The sequence below is a fragment of the Falco rusticolus genome, chromosome 3 (assembly GCF_015220075.1).
Source record: "Falco rusticolus isolate bFalRus1 chromosome 3, bFalRus1.pri, whole genome shotgun sequence".
Taxonomy (NCBI): domain Eukaryota; kingdom Metazoa; phylum Chordata; class Aves; order Falconiformes; family Falconidae; genus Falco; species Falco rusticolus.
In genome coordinates, this window is record NC_051189.1 from 98,353,989 (window position 1) to 98,377,131 (window position 23,143).

The 23,143-nt window shown below is 43.4% G+C and overlaps 1 protein-coding gene across 3 annotated transcripts in view; it reads left to right on the plus strand.

The window, feature by feature from the left end:
* Positions 1–22,660, plus strand: part of RNF144B (ring finger protein 144B) — a 100,411-nt gene extending 77,751 nt beyond the window's left edge. For all 3 annotated transcript variants that reach the window (XM_037380529.1, XM_037380527.1, XM_037380528.1), the window contains exons 4-8: positions 5,619–5,679; positions 11,579–11,783; positions 12,968–13,112; positions 15,229–15,318; positions 15,515–22,660. In XM_037380529.1, coding sequence (XP_037236426.1) covers positions 5,619–5,679; positions 11,579–11,783; positions 12,968–13,112; positions 15,229–15,318; positions 15,515–15,655 — 642 coding nt within the window. In that variant the 3' untranslated portion in view covers positions 15,656–22,660. The remainder of the gene's footprint in view (positions 1–5,618; positions 5,680–11,578; positions 11,784–12,967; positions 13,113–15,228; positions 15,319–15,514) is intronic.
* The last annotated feature ends 483 nt before the right edge of the window (positions 22,661–23,143 follow it).

Consider the following 23,143-nt stretch of genomic DNA (forward strand, 5'->3'; position numbering starts at 1 on the left):
TGCATTTTGGATTGAGCCCTCTTCAATAAGGTACCTGAACACTTACTAACAAAGCTTATAGGCAATTTCTAACACTAATGCACTATGAAGATTCCTCTGCTTCCCTCACTCAAGATCCTTGTTCAAGGCGCGTAACATTTCTTCAGTGCTTTCCAGTGACCTGTTTGTCTTCATTGTGAATTAAGTCTGTTTTCTCAGTAAAATTCTTCAGAGTTTATCTAGCTTGGTACTAAATTGCTGAGCTTTTCACAGCCCTTGCCTTGATTCTGAGACATGTGCTCCTTGTGCTGCTTTTGGAAGGTGGAGGGGGACAAAAACTGGTGAACATTTTAAACAGGTAATAGATTTTCTTCTTGTATGGCTCATGGAGAAATGAGCAAGTGTGAACAGTAGGAATGTGTCTTTCTGAAACAGTTGAATGTTTCATCAGTGTTCAGGGAGTAAACTGCTTATTCACAGCGTACAGGAGAAGCCGGGAGTGAAGGCTTTACTTTTGTTCTTTGTGTCCCTCTGGGCCTCAGAAGAAAATGTTCCAGGGTTTATGTTTAAAAAAATTAAAAATGAAAGTCATTTGAACTAGACAATTGAACTCTTTAGTACTTTGAAAATGTGTTTTCTGAAACCCTTCTGTTTGGTTTTGTTGTTGATTTGTTTTTTTGTTTTACTTTAACAAAATCTAGTTGAAACTGGTATGTTTCCCAGTAGGTTTTTTGTTTTGACAAATAGTACATTCAAACAGAAGGAATTGTTCCACTAGAGTGCTTGAAATCAAGTGCGACCCTAGGTCATATCTTGACCTGTTACATCAAGATAGGAGCTGCTTGTAGTATAGCTGCTGCTAAGCAGAAATAAATGGGTGTTGGTGGTGGGAAGGCAATGGTTTTGGCTACAGACTCAGTTTCAAATAGCTGGCTACACAGAAATAAAGGAAAGTTAAAAAGCAATCTTGTTAAACAAGATGTTATCCTTTCATGCTCTAATAGTACAATAAACAAAGATGATTTGGATTCCTTCCTGGAGGCAGAAGGTAGCAGGAACATCTTACGTTAATGCAGTTCTGTTTGACTGTGCAGACTTCTTCTATCTAGAATATTCCTGTCTCTCTTGGGAATTTGCTGCATTGATTTAATTGGACCAATTCATACCCCTGATCTAAAAAAGGGGTAATTTATCATGGTTTGAAATGGTTTTGCTTGGTGCAAATCCAATCACCAGTGTAAGCTATGAATCGGGGTCAGTCTCGGCTGTGCACAGGGGTTTCTAATGCAATGCTCGCTTGGATTACATCTAGGGGATCATGCTTTTCTATTTCTGAGTCCTGTATTGTTTTGAAGCTTGTAACATTGATGCCAATGATCCATTGATTTGGGTTAAAACCATGCAACAGGCAGTAAAGGAGGTACTGATTTGGGCTCTCCTTTTGCCTTTTACGTTTGGCAAGAATTACCCCTCTGCAGGCAGCGCAGATTCTCTTACTGCCCCTCTGTCTGTGTAAATCCATCACCCACACCAGTGCTAACCTGACAGGGTCGTCAGCACTTTGTAAAGCGATGCTGAAATGGGACAGTGACCCAAATCTTAGAATTCTTAATTGCATTGTATTCCATACGTAGCTGAACAGAAATCCCATTGGGAGTTGGTTTAAAGTACTGGTTTTATTTTTAATTTCAAAATTGGTTTACATTTTGATAGGGGTGATTGAAAGGGTAAAATGAGGAGGAAGGTGAGAAAATGTTGCAGGCTGACCTATCTTTTTCAGAGTCAACAATAAAATTTTTCATCTTCTTCTTTACTCATTTTTAAATAAATCCAAGGGGAGCAAAAGAGAGAGACTTAATTTTGGTTTTATTTGTCACTAAATAAGAGAAGAGCTTCTTAAAGGAGAAAATTAATAATTTAATATTTCATGATGAGTCTAATGAGCATGGTAGCTGGTGAAGAAAAGTGTGGGTGTCATTTCTAACAATAAAGAGGCTGAACTCCTATACCTCTTTCAAAAGCAAACACAGCCCAAGTTAAAACTATTTTTCAGTCCTTGCAAAACTGGACGACACCTCTGGGAGTGGGACCTGCGCAGAGGTGGGCAATGCAGCCCTTTTGCAAACAACCAGTGCAGGATCTGCACCTGCTGCGTATCTGCAAAGCGAGGAAGGGAGAAGCCCTTGTCCTGGTGAACTGCCCTGGCATTACCGAGGTTTGATTCATATGGGTGTGAAAGGAAGTAAGATCTATTCAGTTTTCTTGATTGCCTCCTTGCATCTCTCTTGAAAGCCTGAGAATAGGTGGAGTAGTGATTTTCCCTTTCCACTGTGGTAGCCAGGGTTTAAAAACAGGGGAGTTGTTCTGCCTTGGCTCCTGGTTACTGCTTTGCCTGGGCAGCAGGGAACAGTCTGCCCCTGTGTAAACTGAACACAATTATTTCAAACTCTTTCATTTTTGCTTCCTTTGCTCTTTTGTCTCGCACAGTAACAGAGCTCCCGGTTATCATACCACGCCGGGCAGCTTTGTTGGGCACTTGGCAAGGATCCACCTGGAGCCTTTTGTGGTAGTGACCCTTCAAAACTTTGCTTCTTTTCCATGGATATTTTTACTTTGGGTGAAAGCTGCAGTTCTTAGCAAGAGGTCTTGCGCGATTTGTGCTCTATAACAAGAGTATTGCAACTGCAGCTATTGCTTACAAGGTATAGAAACCCAGAAAACTTATTCAACTTGCAGCAGTCTGGTAAGTCTCAAGTCAACATCTTTTCAGGAGAAAGCCCTTGCCTCTCATTATCTTCTTAGGTTTTTATTGTAACCTTAACCCAGTGTTAAAAAAAAACCAAAACAACCAAAACTTGTCCTGTGGCATTTCTCGCTGCACTGAATGCTTTCATAGCTAGAATAAGGGAAGTCTGCTTTCTGACATGCTCATGGCCTCTCTCGTTTGGCTGTTTGCCCTCTGCCGGGTGGCTGGTTTGCTCCCTCTGCAGATCTCCATCCTCATCCCACCCGGCGGGGTGTGCGGCTGGGCAGGAGAGGTGCTCTGGGTGGGCTCCCGGCTGCGGCTGGGCAAGTTGTCTGAAGATGAACGCTGAGACTGATGCCAAGTAGGAGGAGATAAAACACCTAATCCCCTTACCATGCTAACAGCTGTCCTCAATTAAACCTAAATGAGATTAAAAGTTCACGGAGGAAAGGATTTGCTGTTCTGGGCGGGGGGAGCGATCTGATACTCGCGTTTCATTTTTTTTCCATTGAGTTTGCACGGACAGTTTTGATGTGGCAGTGAATTCAGGCAGCAGCAGGTTGTGCATTCCTTTGCTCGTGCCTAAAGATCCTAAATCTGTGGGAGGCTTCGGCTCAGCACCCCTCAGGTTGACCTCCGTGTGGGTCCTACCAGGAGCTGGTCTTTCCAAGCCTGGAGGAGTCAGTGGCAGAGGGGATGGGCTGTATGGGTTCGACGCTTGGAGCTGCGTGGAGGGAGGGGGCAGCTGAGCTGTGACGAGGGTACGTAGGAAGAGGAGTGGGGCTGGGTGAGACCCATGGGGAAGGCTGGCATGGTAAGACCAGGTTTTCAGTAGGAGAGAGGGAAGCTTTCAGCCCTGGCTCTGCTTCCTATTGAAATCTGCAATAAAACTCCTAACTCAGCTCCCACTGTAATCAAAAAGGCCGAGTTTTAATACATGGGAAATTCTGGGCTCAATAGAACTGCTCTTGAAAAACTGTTTGTTAAAAGGAAAAGCAAGCACAGAAAGACCCCAGACAACTAAACAATTAATTCAAGTGGCTCTTACAGCATTGAGACTCGCTGTTTTAATTTAGTTGTAATGAAGGAAAATTTAAAGTAGTTGCCAGTGCTCATCCAGCTAGAGAAAAGCAGATGACTCTTGTTTTCCAAAGTCTATTTAGATTTGAAGCTGCCCTGGGGAGGAGTGGGCAATACTGAAACGATGTCTCTTGTGGGCTGTATATGGCTTTGTTGGTTGGCTTCATTCTTTGCTGAAGCTGCTGAACTTCACTCTTTTTTCCCTGTTGGATTAAGTTACTATTTGTTTTCCAAGAGTGTTTCGGCTGACTTCTGATGAACAGGTGAAGAGGTTCCCAGGAAGCTCTCTCCATCTTACGGCCATATTAATGTAACATCGTTTAGCCATGCAAATACTTTCATATTAAAAATAGTTTACACCCTGACTTCAGAAACTGAATGAGCACAGTACTTACATCCAGGGCTGACTTACTAGACTAACAACATGCTTGGTAAAGATTTTTTGGTGTTTCTCATTTTGATATTAAATCCTTTGATTTCTTCAACTATAAGTCTTTTAAGAATCTTTGAACACTGAAATCTTGATGTCTGTTCAATTATTTTTTGTATGATATTGATTTAGGTCAAATAAATGATCCAGATATTTGCTTCAAAATGCAATTTTATTTCCAAGTGAATGCAGATCTTAATGAAGCAATTTCATATTTTATAATATACAAACGGATGTATTCTTTTCTTTTTCCCATCTACAAAAGCAAATATATTCACAGCGTGATACTGAATATATATTGAATATTTTTGGCTTCGTATTTCTTCTCATGGGTGCTGTGTCCCACAACCCAGAAGTACAGCAAGGGCCAGCGTCCACTTCACAGAGGGCAAAACTTTGCTTTTACAGTAATCTGAAGGGCTGGGGTGGGATCCTGGATGTGAGGGTTGAGCGCCCTTCACTTTGAAGTAGTCAGTTCTACACTGTTCCGCCGTACTTCAAATGATCAAGTCTTAGTATAAGTCTATGTTTATTTTCAATAAAAGAGAATGACATTTTCAGTGCTGGTGCAATATTACGAATGGATCAGGGAAAGAGAATGATCTCAGATTCTGAGTCCAACAAACATGTGGCTCCTGAAGTTTCTTTTGAACCTCTCCTTACCCTGTATGCAGGTTTGCTTATTAGTTTTAAATAGGGTACTTGGTTTTCTGTTTTCTGTTAATTGGAGATTAGAGCATTTAGCCTTGTAGACTGCTAGTTTAATTATGATAATGTGTAAAATGTATAACAAAGGCTGTTTGTCTATGCCAACTAGATTTGTTAACTTCAGTCCAGTTCCCAGTGGGCTGGAGCATGTCTAAGGCAAATTCCAACAGCAGTGGCGTTAACTGTCTCAGCTCAAAACCCATGAAGTGGATAAAAAATGGAAACCAGACTAGCTTTTCAATTCCTGAGAGCTAAGTGACCCCTGCCATTAAAACTGGGAGACATGAATGAGGAACCATTCATCTGAGTGAGCAGTATTGTGCATGAACAACACGCTGCAGTCTCCAAGGCTGGCAAGCCGTCACCCTTCGTTACATTAAACCAACATGAAGGAAAACTGAGAAGCCTGTAGTAAATACAGAATCCATAGAGAAGGCTTTCCTGTGCATGGTAGGAAAGATGTGGGCTGTGTGGCTGAAATAGGAGAGGTCAAGAACTGTAAGTTTTGGAGAAGGAAATCAAGGTACAGAGGCACACAGTGGTGTTTTCCAAGTAGGAAAAGAAGATGGATTTGAGAGCCAGCTGAGAAGGGCAGGCATGTAGAACTTATGCTTATTAAATTTTTTCAAGTCGGTGTTTCTAATGCTCTTTCTGTGTGTTTGTTTCTCATTTCAGATTGCCTGTTTGGTGCCTGTTGACCAGTTTCAATTATACAAGAGGCTGAAGTTTGAGCGAGGTACAAACCTTTTGATTTCTATTACCTTCCTTTTTAAAGTCTCAGTGGAGGCAGCAGTATTACATGCTGCAAAGACAAAGACTGTTGGGTGAGTTAAGGAAGAGACAGAGAAGATGTCTTCATTTTGAAATAGTTTAAGAGCAATCACTACGTCTGACTGTGCTCCATAGACAGATTGGAAATTATTTCAGTCTAGCAGAGTCAACAGAGTGGCATCTTACTGAAATACCATGGTTTTCCTCAGGCTTGTGGGCAGCACTTTCAGATTGCATTGCCTGAGGCTCCATCGTTCTTCCCGCAGCATGCTCACTCTGGGTCCTTGGGGGGTGGTTGTACTGGTAGAACTAAACAAGGTGCTAGAGGCTGGTGCAGGGCACACATGGTCCTTTCGTACATCCTCAGGGTTCTTCAGAACTTCTGGGGGAGACAGACCCTGCAGTGTGATGAGGATTTTTACAAACATTCCTGCAGGAGGGCTTTTCTTATGTAGAAGCCTCATGAGTATTCATCTAGTATATTTGTTTTTTCCTGAGTGGTAATCGGACCCCTTGTTACTGAGTAAGGGCTATTTGTAAATAAGTTTGAAACTGAAGGTCTTACTGGGGCCAAGCTTTCCTATGCCAGAGGTCAGCCTTGTGCTTCAGGAGACGGTTCTTTGCTGAAGTTGAAGAAGAAAGGTGCTAGTCAGAAAGATGAGGTCCCATGTTGCGACGGAGGGAAGACACAGTCGCTCAATATGAGTGATCAGCAGACTTCGTTTATTGTCTCTTACAGTCACCTTTTATGCCTTCTTATAATTAGCTCATACATATTACAAAAGTTAAGCTCATTATTGGTTAGTTGCCTAAATACCAAGCCTGCCCCTAGTTTCTCTTCTGTAGTTTTCTGTTCCCACCTGCAACATTCTTTTCCCACCGAAATCTTCCTCTTACTGTGTAACAAGGACAGCCAAAGACAGTGTATTTTGCTTTACTTCAGATAAGCTGAGAGCGATGTGCATTTTTGTCCAGCCAGCTGGACTATGTCTATGTGACCCTTTTCAGCTAGCCAGTTATCCACAGTCCCATGCTGGTTTGAAAGACTGACACCAACTTGAAAGTCTCACCTGGAAGTTACAGCATTTTTCAAAGAAGTTACTCCGTGGTAGTTTGCAGGGTAAAGTATCTAGGGCTGATCTGCCCTGACTGCCTGTTTTCAAACTTTCCTTGAAAGCCTGTATTTGTGTTCCTGCTTTGCATACATGCTTAGATGCGTATGGATTGGGAATGTGTATGAAAATGCAGAAATTCACAGAAGTTAGGCACAGTAACGCACTTGAAAAGATGGTCAGATAGAAGAATATATGGGTTTTTTTACAGAGTCTCCTCTGGCATGAGTCGCAGTGAGTGACCACAAAGTACAAAACCTGCAAAATGACGATACCCACGTATGCCCCAAGTTCATGGGCAGGTGTAGATTGTAACTATGATTTGCAGGCACTCAGGCAAAATACATTAAAAAAATAATCCCAAATCCTGCTTTCATTTTTTATTTCTATCTCCTATTTTCCCTTCTTCCTGTTTATCCTTAGGAAGTCGCTCCTGCTCAAAAGCCAAGCAGTGGCTTGTCTACAGCCCTAGACAGTGGAAATCAGAGATTGTTAAATCACCATATTAAAGGGTTAAAAAAGAGAGACATTCTTGCAATACATTAGTCTGTTTTGTGTAAAACCTTTTTTCAACTGAAGACTGTGAAACTAATGATTTCCTGGTATCTCTTCCTCTATAACTAGCCAAGGCTGAACTCCTGATCTTTTGTCCAACTCCCTGTTACATCTCCTTTTTTTTTTTTTAATACTGCCTCCCACACACAGAAGCCTGAAATTTACCTATTTTTTTAAATCCTCCCTCCCTTTTCTTTCTTACCTAAGTCTGACTGATCCTCCTCCACCATTAACTCCATTAAGTTTCTAAGGTCTGTCCTTTCTCCTTTATGATGAGTAAAACTGGCACCCAAGCGGCGGTTTAAGCATAGCCTTTTGGCCTTGCCTACTGGGCCCACCATTAAATCCAGCTTACTGATGCCTGGGGACAACGATTCCTTCTAACTAAAGCTCTGACCTGGACACCAGCACTAATCCCAGCCCCAGCCAAGACCTTTTGCTTTTCCTGGATTTAGCACAGCCCCCAGGGCTGACCTTTATGGACTCATCCGTTGGACTTGGCTTATCAGCTTCTGCTGGCCCGAAGCCGTCTTCTGAGATGTGACCCTACCCTGGCAGAGCCTGCCTGCCCTGCCCAACACCAATGCTGGCCTGACAGTGTTTTTCTGAAATGAGTAATAAACCTTGCTGGTGGCACCTGCTGGGGCCGAATTCTGACCTGGGATCTGTCCAGGGACCCCCAGCAGTCAAGTGCGGTGGAAAATCCAGGCTGCTACTGCCTAGCTCTGCCCTCTCCTCCACTAAAACGGGCAGGAACCAGGGTGTCCTTCCTGACTTTTGCTCAGCTCAACAAAGCTCTTCATCCAAACCCTTCAGCTTCCTGGGCTTAGACCCTTCCTCTCTCAGCTTTGTTCTGTTAAGATATGGGCTCCTTGCTTCAGCACACGCTTGGCTTTACTAGAAATGCTAGAAATAAATAACCAGCTGCTTGGGTAACCTGAAAGACTTGTTCTTGCTCTGTAGTCTTTGCTGACCAGTCTTCAAGTGACTGGCAAAGTCAGTGCTTCTCACCTTTCCAGACTTTTTCCATCGTGAGGTGAATTTTGAGGAAAATTTTGAAAACCCAAAGAAGGACTTACACATCCAAAAGCTGTTTTCCCCACAACCTGCCCCCCCCCCCCCCATCTGTGCTAGCTATTTTACTAAAATAGCTTTCCTTTCCATTTCCTTGGCTTTGTAAAAAAAATGGATAAATAATACTAGGTGAAAAAGTAGTGAGAAGTAACTGGCGTACAATTGTGTATCTATAGACACTCAGTATCTATAGACACTCAGTTTAATATGGAATGCTCTGAAAATACGCTGTTCTTTTGCAGGTTTTGTGTTCTTAGAATGCAAATGTTTCAGGCTTAAACCCAATCTTGCTTATATATCTAACTTCTCTGCATCCAGTCAGGACCTAGCCACAGAGCTTCCATTCAGCACATTGTAATAGAAGGAACAGCAATCGCTCTGTCTCTGGTTAGGATGGGGTTGACATGGTCATCAGAAGTAATGAAATAGAGGAATAGGATGTGGCTAGGACACATGCATTGTATTTCTATTTCTGTGACAGTTGCCCAATAGACCAAGTGGTAGATGGTGAGAACCTCCATTTTATGCCTGCCTGAAAAGTAATCCATTTTAAAAGGAGGTGTTCCTAATATTCTGTGAAAGGCATAGGCTCATCCTTTCATACCTCTCCTGAGCCATAACTTATCCTTTCTCCAAGGTGCTGGGTTTCCCCCATCTGTCTCGCACATTCCACCTGCTTGCTTGCATGTTTTGTGAAAGCTGCCCAGATCCCTGCCTGGTACTGGCAGTGTTTGGGAAGGCTTTCCTGACGGCGGAGCAAGGGTGGCTGAACTGGCTCTGGGAAACAAGGGAAAGGCGCAGGAGACAAATGGCCCTAACCAAAAAAAAAAAAAAAAAAAAAAAAAAAATTGGAGCAGCTTGTCAGAGCAATATGATAGCCTCTTTCCTTTTTTTGGCTGCTCCTTTTTTTAGTTTTTTCTGGTTTCACTTGTACTCCATGGTAAACCAAACAGTATGAGACAGCACGGATTGCAAAACACCATCTGTAGGTTCTTTGTAAGATGGACGAAGTGGAAGAGGAGGGAGTTTCATCTCATGCATTACATCTTGCTGCAACGCATTTACAAAACCCAATAAGATTTACAACCCAACTCCCTCCTCCCAATGATGTCAAAACCAGACATCCTGTCTTCCACCCCAAAACAGGATAGGAGAATTCAGGTTTCCAGAGTTGAGTGTGTTAAGCAGCTGTCTGCAGGAACTGCACTTCATCTCATTTTCACTTCTCTTTATCAACAGAAAGCATATAGAACCTACCGTGTGAAGACTTAAATGCAACAGCTGGTACTGGACCATGGTCTTACTTAGTCCAGAGTTTCTTTTAAAGAGACACCAAGGGAAGCTACAGGAATAATGATTTCTCAGTCAGAACACTACCTTTTAGAAGTGTATAAAAATGTAAAATGGCTGGTACTGCCCATCCATGTCTTTCTTTTCTTCCCACAAATGAAGCTGCAAAGTATTTTGTTCTGGCTTTCATTCAGTAGAAAGCAAAATGTTTGTTTGTTTTGGGGGGCAAAGGAAGCACGTGTAAGAGAGCAAGAGGAAAGACTGCAACTAGATCCATGACATGGCTGGAGATAGATGGTACAGGCATTTTGCTGGCAGTGCCTAAATTATAGATGACAACCTTTGCCGTGCATGTAGAAATTCTCCACATCTGTCAGAGCACCCTCACACAGACTTAAAATTGTGTACCTGTGTGTCCTGCAGCCAGCAGAGAGGATGATCGTCCTTACGTGGTTCCTCACTGGCAGTGTCCAGGACAACCGGGAGGGAGGGACAGCTTTAAACCAACTGGAAGTTTTCAAGGTGAACAGAGAGGTTTAGCATGTTGGAAACGAGCTGGGTTTCTAGTGCATGCTAGGTTGTGAGGTTCGTGGAGTGTCTTTCTCCCCAGGTGTTCGTGCCTGTCTTATCTAAATGCTTGAAAGCTGGGGGCAGAGTTTTACTGCTTGGAACACATTTCTAGTTGTGCAGTTTCTAGTTTCTGGGTACCTGGACACAGGTATCACTGTTTTTCATGTGGACTGGAGCATCTGCTAGATACTCATCCAGCAGCCCCCTTCACTGTGGGCTGCCAGCAGGCTCCTGTAGAGGAGCAGTGCAGACAGGGCAGTGTGTGGAGGAGGAAGTGCCTTCAACTGCTTCAGCAAAATTTGCCAGAGAACACGTCTGCAGCCCTTGTGAAACCTTTTGTTTCAAGTGGGACAGTCTTTTATCTGCTGGAGGGTACATTGCAATGGCTTTTGACGTCTCAGAGTCAAGGGGTTCTACCTGTTTCTGAGATATCCCCTCCATCTGTCTGTTGTCAGTGGTGGTACCAGAGGGCTCCCAGGGCAGGAGGAGAGGCAGGTAGCTCCTGCGGGCACGGCAGCCCTTTGCTGCGGAGGGAGGCTCTGCAGGGTGGGACTGTTGAAGGCCCATAGGCTTGAGTGGCACAAAGCGTGCACACCATGGGCACCCCTGGCAGTGAACGTGCTTCAGCTGGGTTGCTGGTCCACGTCCAAATTCCTTGAATAAAGGTTGGGGAGCGAGAGAAAGAATATTTATCATGCTCTGCCATGTGGTGATTTCTGTGTAACTCGATGTCTCCACCCTGAAACTTCACCTTGACTATTGTTGTAATCTGATACTTGACAAATAGTGGTCATACAATAAAGTGAGTATTAATTGGAGTATGTAGATAGAGGGGAGGAAATAAAGCATGGAAAGTGACTAGATATTAATTTAACAACAGTCCTTCTGCTATTTCCATGAAAGATACTGCATGGCTTGCACACGTGAAAGACGTGGAATGGCCTAATGTCACAAAACACACGTGCTTCTCAGCAAGCAGCAGTTATGTTCATTTTTTGTACCTCCCCATAAAGGCAAAGAATACGTCCTGTATATAGGTAATTGCCATTCTTGTGATGCTTCCAGTGCAGCTGCCTTAGCAGGGTGCAACTGCAGACCTGCCTAAAGAGGAGGAGGAGGCTCGACTGCCCATGAGTGTGGGTGCAGAAAGCTCTAATTTCCCCACCCACGTGCAGAGTCGGGTCATGTGTACCTAGACACGTGTCACTGGAATGAGAAGGTGACTCTATAAACAGTTGTGTTTCTCTCTCTGTTATGTTTCAGAAGTCCACTTGGACCCCCAGAGAACATGGTGCCCTGCAGCCAACTGCCAAACGGTGTGCCGCGTGGCACCGAGCGAGTCGGGAGCGCCGGTGCCGGTGGAGTGCCCAGCTTGCTGCCTGACGTTCTGCTCCGCTTGCAAGGAGGCATGGCACCCGCAGCGCCTGTGCCAGGAAATCCAAACTACTCCCGTACCGACCGAGCAGAGGTAAGAGGGGAACCCACGGAGGCCACGTGGCTTTTGGTTCTTTCTGGCGTGGGGTGCTAGCTCTGTGCCTCACATCAGTTTCTTGGAACGGCTTCCCTCTAGCTCCTTAGATGCATCTCTGGCACTGTCCCATCTCCCCTGGTGTTTCCTAAATATAATAAGATACCTAAATACCGGTCTAATTATTATTTTAAATGATACATTTTATTTTTTAATACTTAATACTCTTTGTGTCCTTCTCAAGCTTGGGTTGCCACTGACACTTCTGAAAGGTGTAGCCCTCCAGGACTTTGACTCTGCCTAAAGGCTTTGTTCATATGCTAGAATTATGACTTGTGCCCATGCAAAAAGTCCAATACACCGGTATTCTGGGATCTCAAACTTTGCTTATGCTGTGGTTAAGAAATCACCCCTGCTTAATATTTATAGACTCTCTGCATAGAGGACTTTTACCTGTTATGCAGAGTGGGTGTAAAATGTCCCATTTGGTGTGAGAAATCTGATTTATGTTCATTTTGCATAGGTGTAAACAACCGACAGATAAGGTTGAGTAAGGCGTTAATCTGCAGAAAGAAAGCAATTCTGTATTTAAATTATGTCATGTCTCTGGCCATCCAACTTTGTTTTCAGAATCAGATTGCATTCAGTCATGTGTGTTGAAAGTTTTCTATCATTTTTTTGCAAGAAGTGAAAGACTTAAAATCTAAGCCTTCTGCTTGCTAGAGACTTCATTGAATAGGAGTTGCTAAAGAGCTCTTGCTATAATTTTTCTTCTCCAGGTTTGATCTTTGGCTTTGCTGGAGTTTAAGGCTATTTTGTTCAGGCAAGGACAAGTATTATGAATTGCATAATCCAGTCCTGTTAAATGAATTGTGTAAGCTGTCTTACCAAGAGCTCATTTTTAGTGCTATAGGAGATAAATTTGTGGGTGTAGTGAGTGTTGGGTTTATGTAGCATAAAAGATCAAGGGAATGGAGTTTTACTCCTATGTGATACCGATAATCTTACACCTGGTAGCAGATGTACTTTATTGTATTGAATATTACAAAATTTACACATTGAGTGCATCAAGACAGCAAGATTAGATGCTCTGGAAAATCAGCAAAGTATACATCAGGCAGTGGACCTGAATATCAGCAGTAATTGCATTCACATTTCACTTTAATATTTCCTTACTCTTCTAGATCACTTATTGGAACAGAGATGGAGGCGCCAATTAAGCAGTGCCCAGTTTGTCGGGTCTATATTGAGCGAAATGAGGGCTGTGCTCAGATGATGTGCAAGAACTGCAAACACACGTTTTGCTGGTACTGTCTACAGAACTTGGATGTAAGTGCTGCAGAAAAATCACCTAGATAAAGGGTAACAGGGCTGGGGTTAGTCTGAGGCCCTGTATGAGCTCTTCATCAATTCATTGATGTCCTAGTGAGTGGCTTGGCTCAATTCAGCTTCTAACTTAATTGCTTTCTTCTTGTTTATCCAGTGCTTTTATTTATATTGATACCCTTTTTTCCATAAAGGGTCGTAGCCATGTCTGTGGGTCCTGTGCTAGTTCTTTGAGGGAAATGAGACAGACTGGTGGCTTTCTGGAGGTCTGTTCCAGCACTACCTTTCTCTGATTCCCTCTTCCAGTGCAGCAGCTAAAGATAGTTTGGTTGACAGCCAGGGAAATCAGTGTCTTCCACCTGCTCTGACTGCAAAGGTCACAGCCTGTCCAAAAAATGGTATGGTACTGGGGGAGGGGGGGTGTTTCACGGTAGGGTGCGTTAAGAGCTCATACGGATTAGGTCTCCTTCACTAGTCTGTCTGTAGTGCCGTGTTTGCTAGGGAAAATGGTCGCTTAGTAGGCTTGAGGATAAAAATGTTGGATTATGAACATGGATTACAAAGGTGCAGGTGGCTGGTTATTTCTTAGGGGATACCAACTAGTCTCAGCTCGTGCAGACTTTGAGTTTCCTGGCAGGATTAGGTTCAGATTACATGAAGCAATGTGCTCATGTATATGGCAGCTTCCTTCTTTGGTGCAGTCATCATTAGTAACTGTGGGAGTGCGAAAAGGACTTTGCCAGCACTTGAAATAAAATGCTAGATATTGCATGGCTTTTCTTCTTTTTTGTACTTCGTAGCCAGCGAACAATAAGATTTCCTCATTCTTCATCCTTCCTTTTCTCAGCATGCTAGAAAGGTTTCGCTTAGTGCTCTGCCCCATTCCATGTATGAGCATGCTTTTTCAACGTGAGCCTTGCAGCTTGCCCCAGAGTACATCCAGTACGCAGTGACTGCTTAACCCTGGGCTGAACTGGAAAACAGTCGGATTCTCACAGACACTGTGGATGTGCCCTTATCAAGTTTGTATCAGTTTAACAGGAGGAAGAAAAAAAAAAATGTAGTTGCATGATTCAAACGTAGTTTTTCTAAAAAAACTACAGGGTTACAGAAGCTGCAGGTTTAGGTGAAGTTAATACCTGCGGAGCCAAAGAGCGGGGCAGAAAAATGAAGAAGAAAGCAGCATCAGGTTGCAGCACAGCTGGCTAGGGAAGGGTAATGCAGGGAGTTAGTCATCTTCTGAAAAAAAAAAAGATAATGTAGTAAGTATTAATGGGAAAAGAGAAAGGAAACACTTTTTAAATTTTAAACTACTTGTAAAATTGGAACTACTTTTTCAATGTTCCTGTTAAGCCTAGGAAGAAAATTACTACAAGTCTAATTTTTTTTAGGTATCTCAGTTAGAGATGAAAAAGTTAGTTAAAGATAAAAAAGCAAGAACCCTGTTAAAAAAGTTAGTCTCATCCAGGACTTTGACTCTGCCTAAAGGCTTTGTTCACATGCTAGAATTATGACTTGTGCCCATGCAAAAAGTCCAATACATCGGTATTCCGGGATTTCAAACTTTGCTTATACTGTGGTTAAGAAATCACCCCTGCTTCATATTTATAGACTGTCTGCATAGAGGACTTTTACCTGTTATGCAGAGTGGGTGTAAAATGTCCCATTTGGTGTGAGAAATCCAATTTGTGTTCATTTTTGCATAGGGGTAAACAATTACACTGAAGTGTAGGGACAGCAGGAGAACAGAAGGTGGAAGTATCTCAGGAAGATGATCCCTCATACTGCTAGTTGTCAGAAGTATCTGTTGTTTACAGGCCCCTTTATTGTCGCCAAATTACAGACTGGGTACTTGTGCAATAGGTGCAGTGCATATGCTTGTGCTTTTTAGAAGTGGGGGAGGAAAGATGCTATGCAATGGCTCAGGTCCTGAACACACCACACTTCTTGAAACTGCAAGCAGCTTCTCTAAGTTATGATTTGGAAGACAGATGAACTTGTCTGCTGGCAGCTGGTAATTGTAAAGCAGTGTAAGGAAGGTTGTATTTCCAGTCCTGTCTTGAACCTCTCCCTGCAGTTGCTGTAACCTGCTCTTGCAGCTTCTCCTTTTGTTTTTCAGAATGATATCTTCCTACGACATTACGACAGAGGCCCTTGCAGAAACAAGCTGGGCCACTCGCGGGCTTCAGTGATGTGGAACAGAACACAGGTGCGTTTCTAGTCAGCTGAGCAGAGCTCTCACACATGCATGAAGCAATGAGATTTTACCCTTCAGTGAAGGACCAGGATGATTATTTTCATATTTTCAACTGGTTTTTGTGACCTGTGCTGTGCTTCTACATAAAGACACACATTTTATTTTACCAATTAGCTAAATACCTGTTTTTGACTACCATGTCTTTCAGGTTGTGGGGATCCTCGTTGGACTGGGTATCATCGCATTGGTGACCTCTCCCTTGCTGCTCGTGGCATCTCCGTGCATCATCTGCTGCATTTGCAAATCCTGCCGAAGCAAAAAGAAAAAACACAGCCCACCAACAACCTAAAACTCTGTCTCTGTTTGAGCCTCCATCTGTACAGCATATGTATGTGAGAAAGCACAATGGTTGTATTTTGGTGCCATACCTACCAAATAATACTCCCTTTTTTTGCCAATTCTTGGGATAAGTGCCTATTCTTTACAGGCTACTCTATCACTAACAAGTCCCACTGTGGGAAAAGCCTAGATTATTGTGCAGTATGTATGGTGTAGGTTTGCTTTCTAAAAGGAAAACAAGACACCATTCAGTAGTTCATACCCTTAAATATGAGCCACCTTTTGAGACTGTTGGAATTTTACCATCTTCCATCAGCCAGGGTTGACTCGATCCTGCAGTATTACTCTGCCTGTGCAGAGCCAGTCATTACTGCCATGCTTTCCGCTGGTTCTCGGTGGCACTCCGATTTCTCAGAACATTTTGGGTATTTTGTAGAAGATGGAGAGTGAAAAGCCTGATTAAGTCCTTCCGTCAGCTAGCTTGTGTCCTGTTAAAGGTAACAAGCTGTTAAGAAAATATATCTGACAGTTTCCTGTCAATTGGCTGCCATGGCATTTCTTTCAGCGTTGAAATCAAATGGATTTATGCTGTTGATCTCAATTACAGAAGTGAAAACCGACAAAACTATTTCGAACTAAGAGAGGGCTACCTTGAGAAAGCTGATTTTTTTCCAGATTAAGTGTGACATATCTACCTTGAAATATGAAGAGTATGCATATTTCCCTGCCATTGGGCATGCCTTTTGTCAGTAACATGGGTGTAGCAAACTCACCACAAAGCTGATCTTTCCAGAAAGCCCATGGCACAGTTCCTATTTGGTGCACAGTATTGGCATCTTGGTTGTGCATATATAGAGTGGCCGCATGGGTGTGGATATACCGAATACATATGCACAATTTATTTTCTAGGCAGTCAGTATATTTTTTCAACAGTTTAAATGGGGTGGCAGCAAGAAAAAGTCTCATCAGGCTAAGCCAAACCCCCCGTTAAAAACCTTATGGACCTGCTGAAGGGAATACTTGAGAAATGCCGTGTAAATGTAAGCTCCATCCATCGATGGGTATTTATTCTGTCCCACTCAAGGTTAACAAACTCTGTTACGAATAATTTATAGTTACTCCAAATCTGAAAGGCTGTCATTTAATGAATGCTTCATTTTCATTTGGTGCCTCACCACCAAACTGGTTCAGCCCCTGGTATCAGTTACACCTGTACAAGTTCCCTGAAACCTCCCTGAAGAGCTGGAGTTTACTCCAGGCTCACTCAGGAGGAGCTGAGATCAGACTTTGCTCCCCAGAGTTTATTTCCCTAATGGCTGGTGCTCCTCACAACCCTGTCTGGTGGTGGCTTTTGTTCTGGACTCCCATCTGTGCATTTTGTATCTGTGGGAACTGATACGAGTTTGCACTATGTAATCAGTTGTAATTCCAAACCCTTTTGCTAAGGGCTGCGAGGTTTCGGTGAGATGCTCAGCCTGAGCATCGCGTTGGGCTCGCCCACGGCCAGCCTGCCCACCGTGCACAGTGCGAGGCACCAGGAGCGCAGCGAGCAGCATCTTTGCTGTTGTGTTTTGCATTCTTGGCAGCCGTTAACTGTGACCTTTTTTTGGGGGGTTTTGTTTAACTTTGCTGTCTGGTTACTGTAACAGAGGTGGTAGATGTTCTTATTTTAAGAAAGTGTAGTCTGTTGAGCAGACTAGCAGGGACAAAGGCCTTAAATGATATTGTCTGTTTTACTTGTTAATTGATTTCTTTTATAAATACTGTCTGACTTCTCTACCAGTCATGACTGGAGGGCAGGCAGTGCTCACCAGTGTGAAAGGCTGTATTTATTCTCCATCCACAGCTTTGAAGGGAAGCAGAAAGGTAGTCAGTACATTATAAATACAGAGTGCAATGCAGGCAACTGCCGTTTATAATAAATAGAGAATGTTTTCCTTACATGTTTTCTTTAAGAGCACTAATGGTAGTGCTTGGGGGTACTTGTGACAGATTAAAGTGTCCAGCCCTTGGCTTTGCACTATTTTTCTACCTGTTTTTATGGCACTACTGTCATTTCCATTTTATTTATGAACTTGAAGTTGAGGGTCTTACTTTAACAAAGCCTCAAGGACAAAAAGAGGGAGCTGTACAGTCTCTCTAACCATAACCAGCATTGCAATGTACCAATATCCTTGGCATGTTAAAATTTGCGAGTTTTTTATGTTTTGTGGTCTTACCTATGTCTGATACACCCTTTGCTAGTTCGGTTTCTCTCCTTGTCCTCTCCCTCTTTCCCTCAGCCCGTTTTTGCTAAAATGCCCAATGGGATGAAGGTGTCTCATGTTTTTTTTCCATTTATACTGCTGTGTTAATGAAACTGCCAAGTTCTTGCCTCTGTTAAAAAAATGCAACTGAAGGCAGTTGTCTTGCCCAGAATACAGTGATGGACACGATGTCACCATTTGAAATGTAATACAAATTTGACCTTTTCCCGTTCTTTAAATGTTGTCCAAAGTTAATGCAGAACTCTCTGTAGAGTGGGAATTTGTTTAAATGGTTTGAAAGATGATATTTTATAAAAACATGGCAAACATGCGTAGCTGTAAAGTTTGGGAAAACGACAGTATCCCATTTATTTTTAACTCCTCACTTTAAGTGCAGGGTGACTCCTTCCAAAGGCTAATTCCTACAGAGCAGAAGGAAGGTGTGCCTTTTCCATGGGCACATTTTATTGCTGATGCCAGTTTTGGTGCCTGGGGTGGGTATCAAAAGAAATTCAGTATGCAAGTGTTAGCACAATGTGACAGCCAGAGTGCCAGTCATGTAAGGAGCCTGTACGCAGGCTGGTGGCAGTGGCCAGGCTGTAGCTGGAGGTCTTTGCACACAAGCTGGGTAAGGAGAGCATGAGCTACAGGGACACCTTCCTTTGGCTGTGGGGATGCAACAAATTGACCTAGAAAGAAGCCTTAGAATACTTTAGAACTTAGAAGCCTTACAAAGATCATTTCCTTTAAAAGGCTGTGTCCAGTGCACCGTGTACTCTGGCCTTTTGTTGCGTGGGGTTACTTGAGCATGTGCTTTAATCAGACCCTGACCGCCTGGCCCGTGAGGATGGGCTGACAGCCGAGCAGAGCTGTGCCTGCGCTGAGGTGCTAGGAGCAGCAGGGCCCTGCTGCCTTGTTTTCCAGAAGGCAGCTTTGTTCCACCAACTGATAATACAGAGTTTCCAGAGAACTGTTTTAAGCAGGAACCTTTTTACAATGTCAAGTTTTGTTGGGTTTTTTTTCTTTCTTTTTTTTTTTTTAACTTTTTTAAGAAGAATTAAAGTTACATTGTCAGAGATTCATTGCAAGCGTGACTAATAATACTAACAGAAATTATGGCGAAAGAAACAAAACCAGGCCTCGGATTACTTGTGACTCTTCTCAATCAATGTAGCTGTAAATCCACCCTCTTGAACATCATCTGTGTGAAGTGGTGCATGTCGGTACCAGGCTTTGCTGGCTGTAGCATCTCTCCTTCCCCCTGTCGCAGGTGGCTGGTGTGCGGGTACCCGTACTCTCACCCAGGGAGAGCTCAGGGCGGTGGCAGGGCAGGGTACCCACCGGAGCCGGGGTCTGTGGCACAGCACCCACCCTGGCTCCATCGCCAGTTTGCCCTGGGGCCTTTAACCACTGAGAGAGGTCTTGGGGATTTTAGGCAATTAACATTACATTGATGGTGTCCACAGACGTCTCTCTTGGAGAACACAAGGGGCAGCCACTCTATTCCCTCTGAACCAGGGGCATTCATCCCTTCTGAAAACTGGGCTCTAGGTATTTATCAGATCCCAAAATTAGAAACCAGTGCTAGAAATCCGGATTTTTACTGCAGCCAGCCGCAAACCTCCATGGCCACATATCTCACTGTAATTTCCCAGCAGTCACTGGAGCTGCATCAAATACAGCTGAGATCCCACTCAGCATCTCTTGTCCTTGTGTTAAAATGAGGGTGATGGTACCTGCTCCCCAAACCACCTGTTAATAAAAATACTTGTCATGCTATAGCATAAGTACTTCCCTGCAGTATTTATTCTAGAACTACGGGAGATGGTCAATGCTGCTGTTCAGTAATTGATGATTTATTATTGGTGCATAGAGTTGCTTACCCCAAAGAAGGGCATGAGGGGTAACAGTAATTAATGTTTCTACAGTGCTTTAATGATGCTAAATGGTATGTACCGTTGTCTGTCCAGTAACATAGCATAAAATCCAAAGATAAGTTTAAAATGTACATAATTTTTACTTGAATGAACCGAGAGAAACTGGGTATTATCTTCATATTTGCTTGAAGATCTGCAAGTGGACAGAAATCAACTGCATTTCCACAACAGGACAATGAAATCAACTCCTGGCTGCTCTGTTCTTGGGTGCCACAGCAGGTGGTTGTGCTGTAGTACCTGCTGCTTTCAAAATCTGAAATCTGTTTAGCACTGCACTCTCCTTCTCCCAGTCACCCTCGCCTTCCTCAAACGAATTCTTTTGATGATCATGTTTTTCATCCTCTGTCTCAGGCCAAAGATTCTTGGAGCAAAATTAGTAGATTTCTTTGTATGAGGATAAAAAAATCTTCCCGTTTTCTCCCAGCTGTTAATAAGAAATTTGATGCTGAGATAAATGACCAAAGATAGAAATTCCAGGCTTGGCTTGTTTAGAAAAACTCATTCAGATTTAAGAAGGTGTTTTGGAAGACCTAAATAAGGACTGCTTTGTTAGAGCTTGCAGGTAAAGGAGCCCTACAGCTTTCGAGCTTCACAGGAGAGATGCTTCTGTTGCTGAGCAGACTTTATTGGAAATGTGCTGGGGAAAAAAAACCCCAAACCATCCTATATGCATATTTTTATTACATAAATAAAAAAACCCTTCTCTTGTATGGCTTTGTATTTTAGGGATTCAAACCCCCTGGAGGCTTTCTAGGGTGTACTTATACTGTAAAATAATTTTAAAAATACACTGAAACAGTTGAACAGACTATGATAGTTATAAAACAGTTGTAAGATGTCTCTCACACATGATTGTGTGGGATCAGACCCTAATTTATGTGGCTGGCAATAAAGATGTAAAAATTTACCTCTCCGGGAATAGTGAGAGTTAATTCTTCTGCAGTCTGCTGGAAACTGAACTTACTGCTAAGGTTGTGGAAAACTTTAGTCTAATTTTTATTTGTCCTCTAGTTAGTAAAGTCATGAAGTGAGAGCTGAATGGTTTTGCTGAACAGGAAGCCCAAAGGTCTGTTTTCTTTCACTACACTCCAGTTTCTCAGAACCAATGTGTTTTTATAATTTATTATTATAATTTATACAATCCATATATAATTTATAATTAAGAATTATAAAATATTAATTTTGAAGTATTGTTGCCTTTTATCAAATGATAGTTTTATCTTAGTTGCATTCATACTGGAAGCCTTTCCTCTTCTGCTTCCTGCAGAGAAGGTCGTGGTGTTCCTTGCAAGGTAAATTCCTCTAATTCAGTGCAGTCCACAGGAAATGTTTACCGCTATCTTTTAGTTATATCAGAGGTTTTGTTACCATCTCTCAAGTTAGTTCCCTGAATCAAGCCAATTTCTGTTGCTGGGAAAGGTAGTTTCTTACCAGCACCACTGTCCATCACAGTTTGGGCTATACAAGATGATACTGGTTGACAAGGTCCACCAGCTTTTTAGAGGACACCTCATTCTTCCCCCTTCTGCCCGAGAGGCTTTCTCTTCTCTTGGCTGAAAAATTAAGGACTTCAGTCATTTGCTTGTGCCTTCTGGATGTTCGAACAGAAGCAGCAGCTTCTGGTGGCTGTGTGCCGGGAGATCCCAGGCTGGTTAATGTGTGATGCTGCGGGACGTGTGCAGGGAGTTGCTTAAATTTCAGGAAGGTGCCTGAGCGTTACAGCTTGCTGGGCCTGTGCCATGGATGCTGTGCACAAGAGACTCATCCAGGCAGCTTCCTGAGTGCCACCAGTTGTGTGGCATGTGTGGTGCTGGGCTGTCTCACCGTGTACAAGCATATCCCAGAGTTTCATCAGGAGCCCTATGGCAAGCTGGCCCTTTGCACAGCTACCCGCCCAGTCCCCAAACACCCCAAATTCCACAGCAAATCTCTTCCTTTTGTTTTCCTGTCTCTGCTACCGGCCTGTTTCAGTTTCAAAGAGCCCCCAGTTCAGAGGTACGTGGAGCTCAGCTGCTCTGAGCTGTCGCTTTGCCCCGTGAGCGAGTCTGGTGAGCCAGGAGCAGCGGAACTGTCCCACACCACGCTGCGCTGGCACCGCCGGCACCAAGGGTCGCCTTGTGTATTTTAAATACATGTCCTTGGAAGTGTCCGTGCCTGGCACTGGTGTGACCTGGCGGCCGGTGCGGACCCCTGTTCTTCCCCACCTGGGGCAGGTCCTGGCTTCGCGCTGCAGGTAGAGGCGCTGGGTCGAGCCAGGCTGTGCGCAGCGCTCCCACCTCTGCTCAATTTAGGGTCTTCTGGCTGGACCAATGCTGCTTTCGGATGCATTTGTCTGAAAAAAAGCCGTGGCTTGAAAGGAGCAGGAGAGAGGGCACTTTGGTGCCATGTGGGGCAAGTGGTACAGCAAAGAGCAGCTTCATCTGGGCAGCAGCCGCGTTCCATCCCCCAGGGCCAGCCCTTCTTCGGGGGGCTCATCTCCCGCGCTGCGGCGCACAGGGGTACATCCCTCCCCAGCATCCAGATGTTGTTTCCCTGGTACCTGTTTAGGCTTACATTTTGTTTATCTGTGGTTTGGGCGTTTTTTTCTTCTTTTTTTCCTCCAGGTAATACACTTTCTTCACCACTTTTCTCCTGGTGGAGGGCAAAAGGCTTTGATCTTTGTAAGATTTGTTAAAATATTTTTGTGTTTATAAGAGGAGAGCTGACACGTATAAAGAAATAAGTGCTTTTGTAAATTTTTTTGTTGTACGATTCAGCATTTAAACATTTTAGAGATGCAGTTTTTTGCACTCTCTCTGCATATATTCGTAAAAAATATATTTATTTTCTGTCTTTAAGTTTTACGTTGGGTTTTTTTTTCTTCTAATGTTATAAGGTGCAGTATGTGTAACATTAAAAAATTAGTGTAAAGACATTGTCTCGTTTTGTTTTAATTCTTAGCTGCCTTTAAAAAGAAAAAAAGATGAATATAGAAAATTTATGGGAAGAATTCAAACATGTTTGGGATGCTTAATGGGAATTTTGATGACAAAAGAGGATAGAAGAAGCGGGATCAGAATCTTGACTCTTATTTACTTTCTCAACAATAAATGACATTAAAATAATTTTCAAGAGACTGGGGCAGGCTCTGGATTAGCTCCTGAGTGCTGCTGCAGCAGCATGCAGGCATCGCAGCAGCGGTGGTCTTTGCTCTCTGTAGGTGGGTTGCAGGGTTGCTATAAATCTGTGCAGTTTGGTGGAGACCACGACCTGGGGCGTACCAGGAGGTGCCAGAGCCACCCCAGGCTGCACATGCGGGGTGCTGTGTGAAGAGCA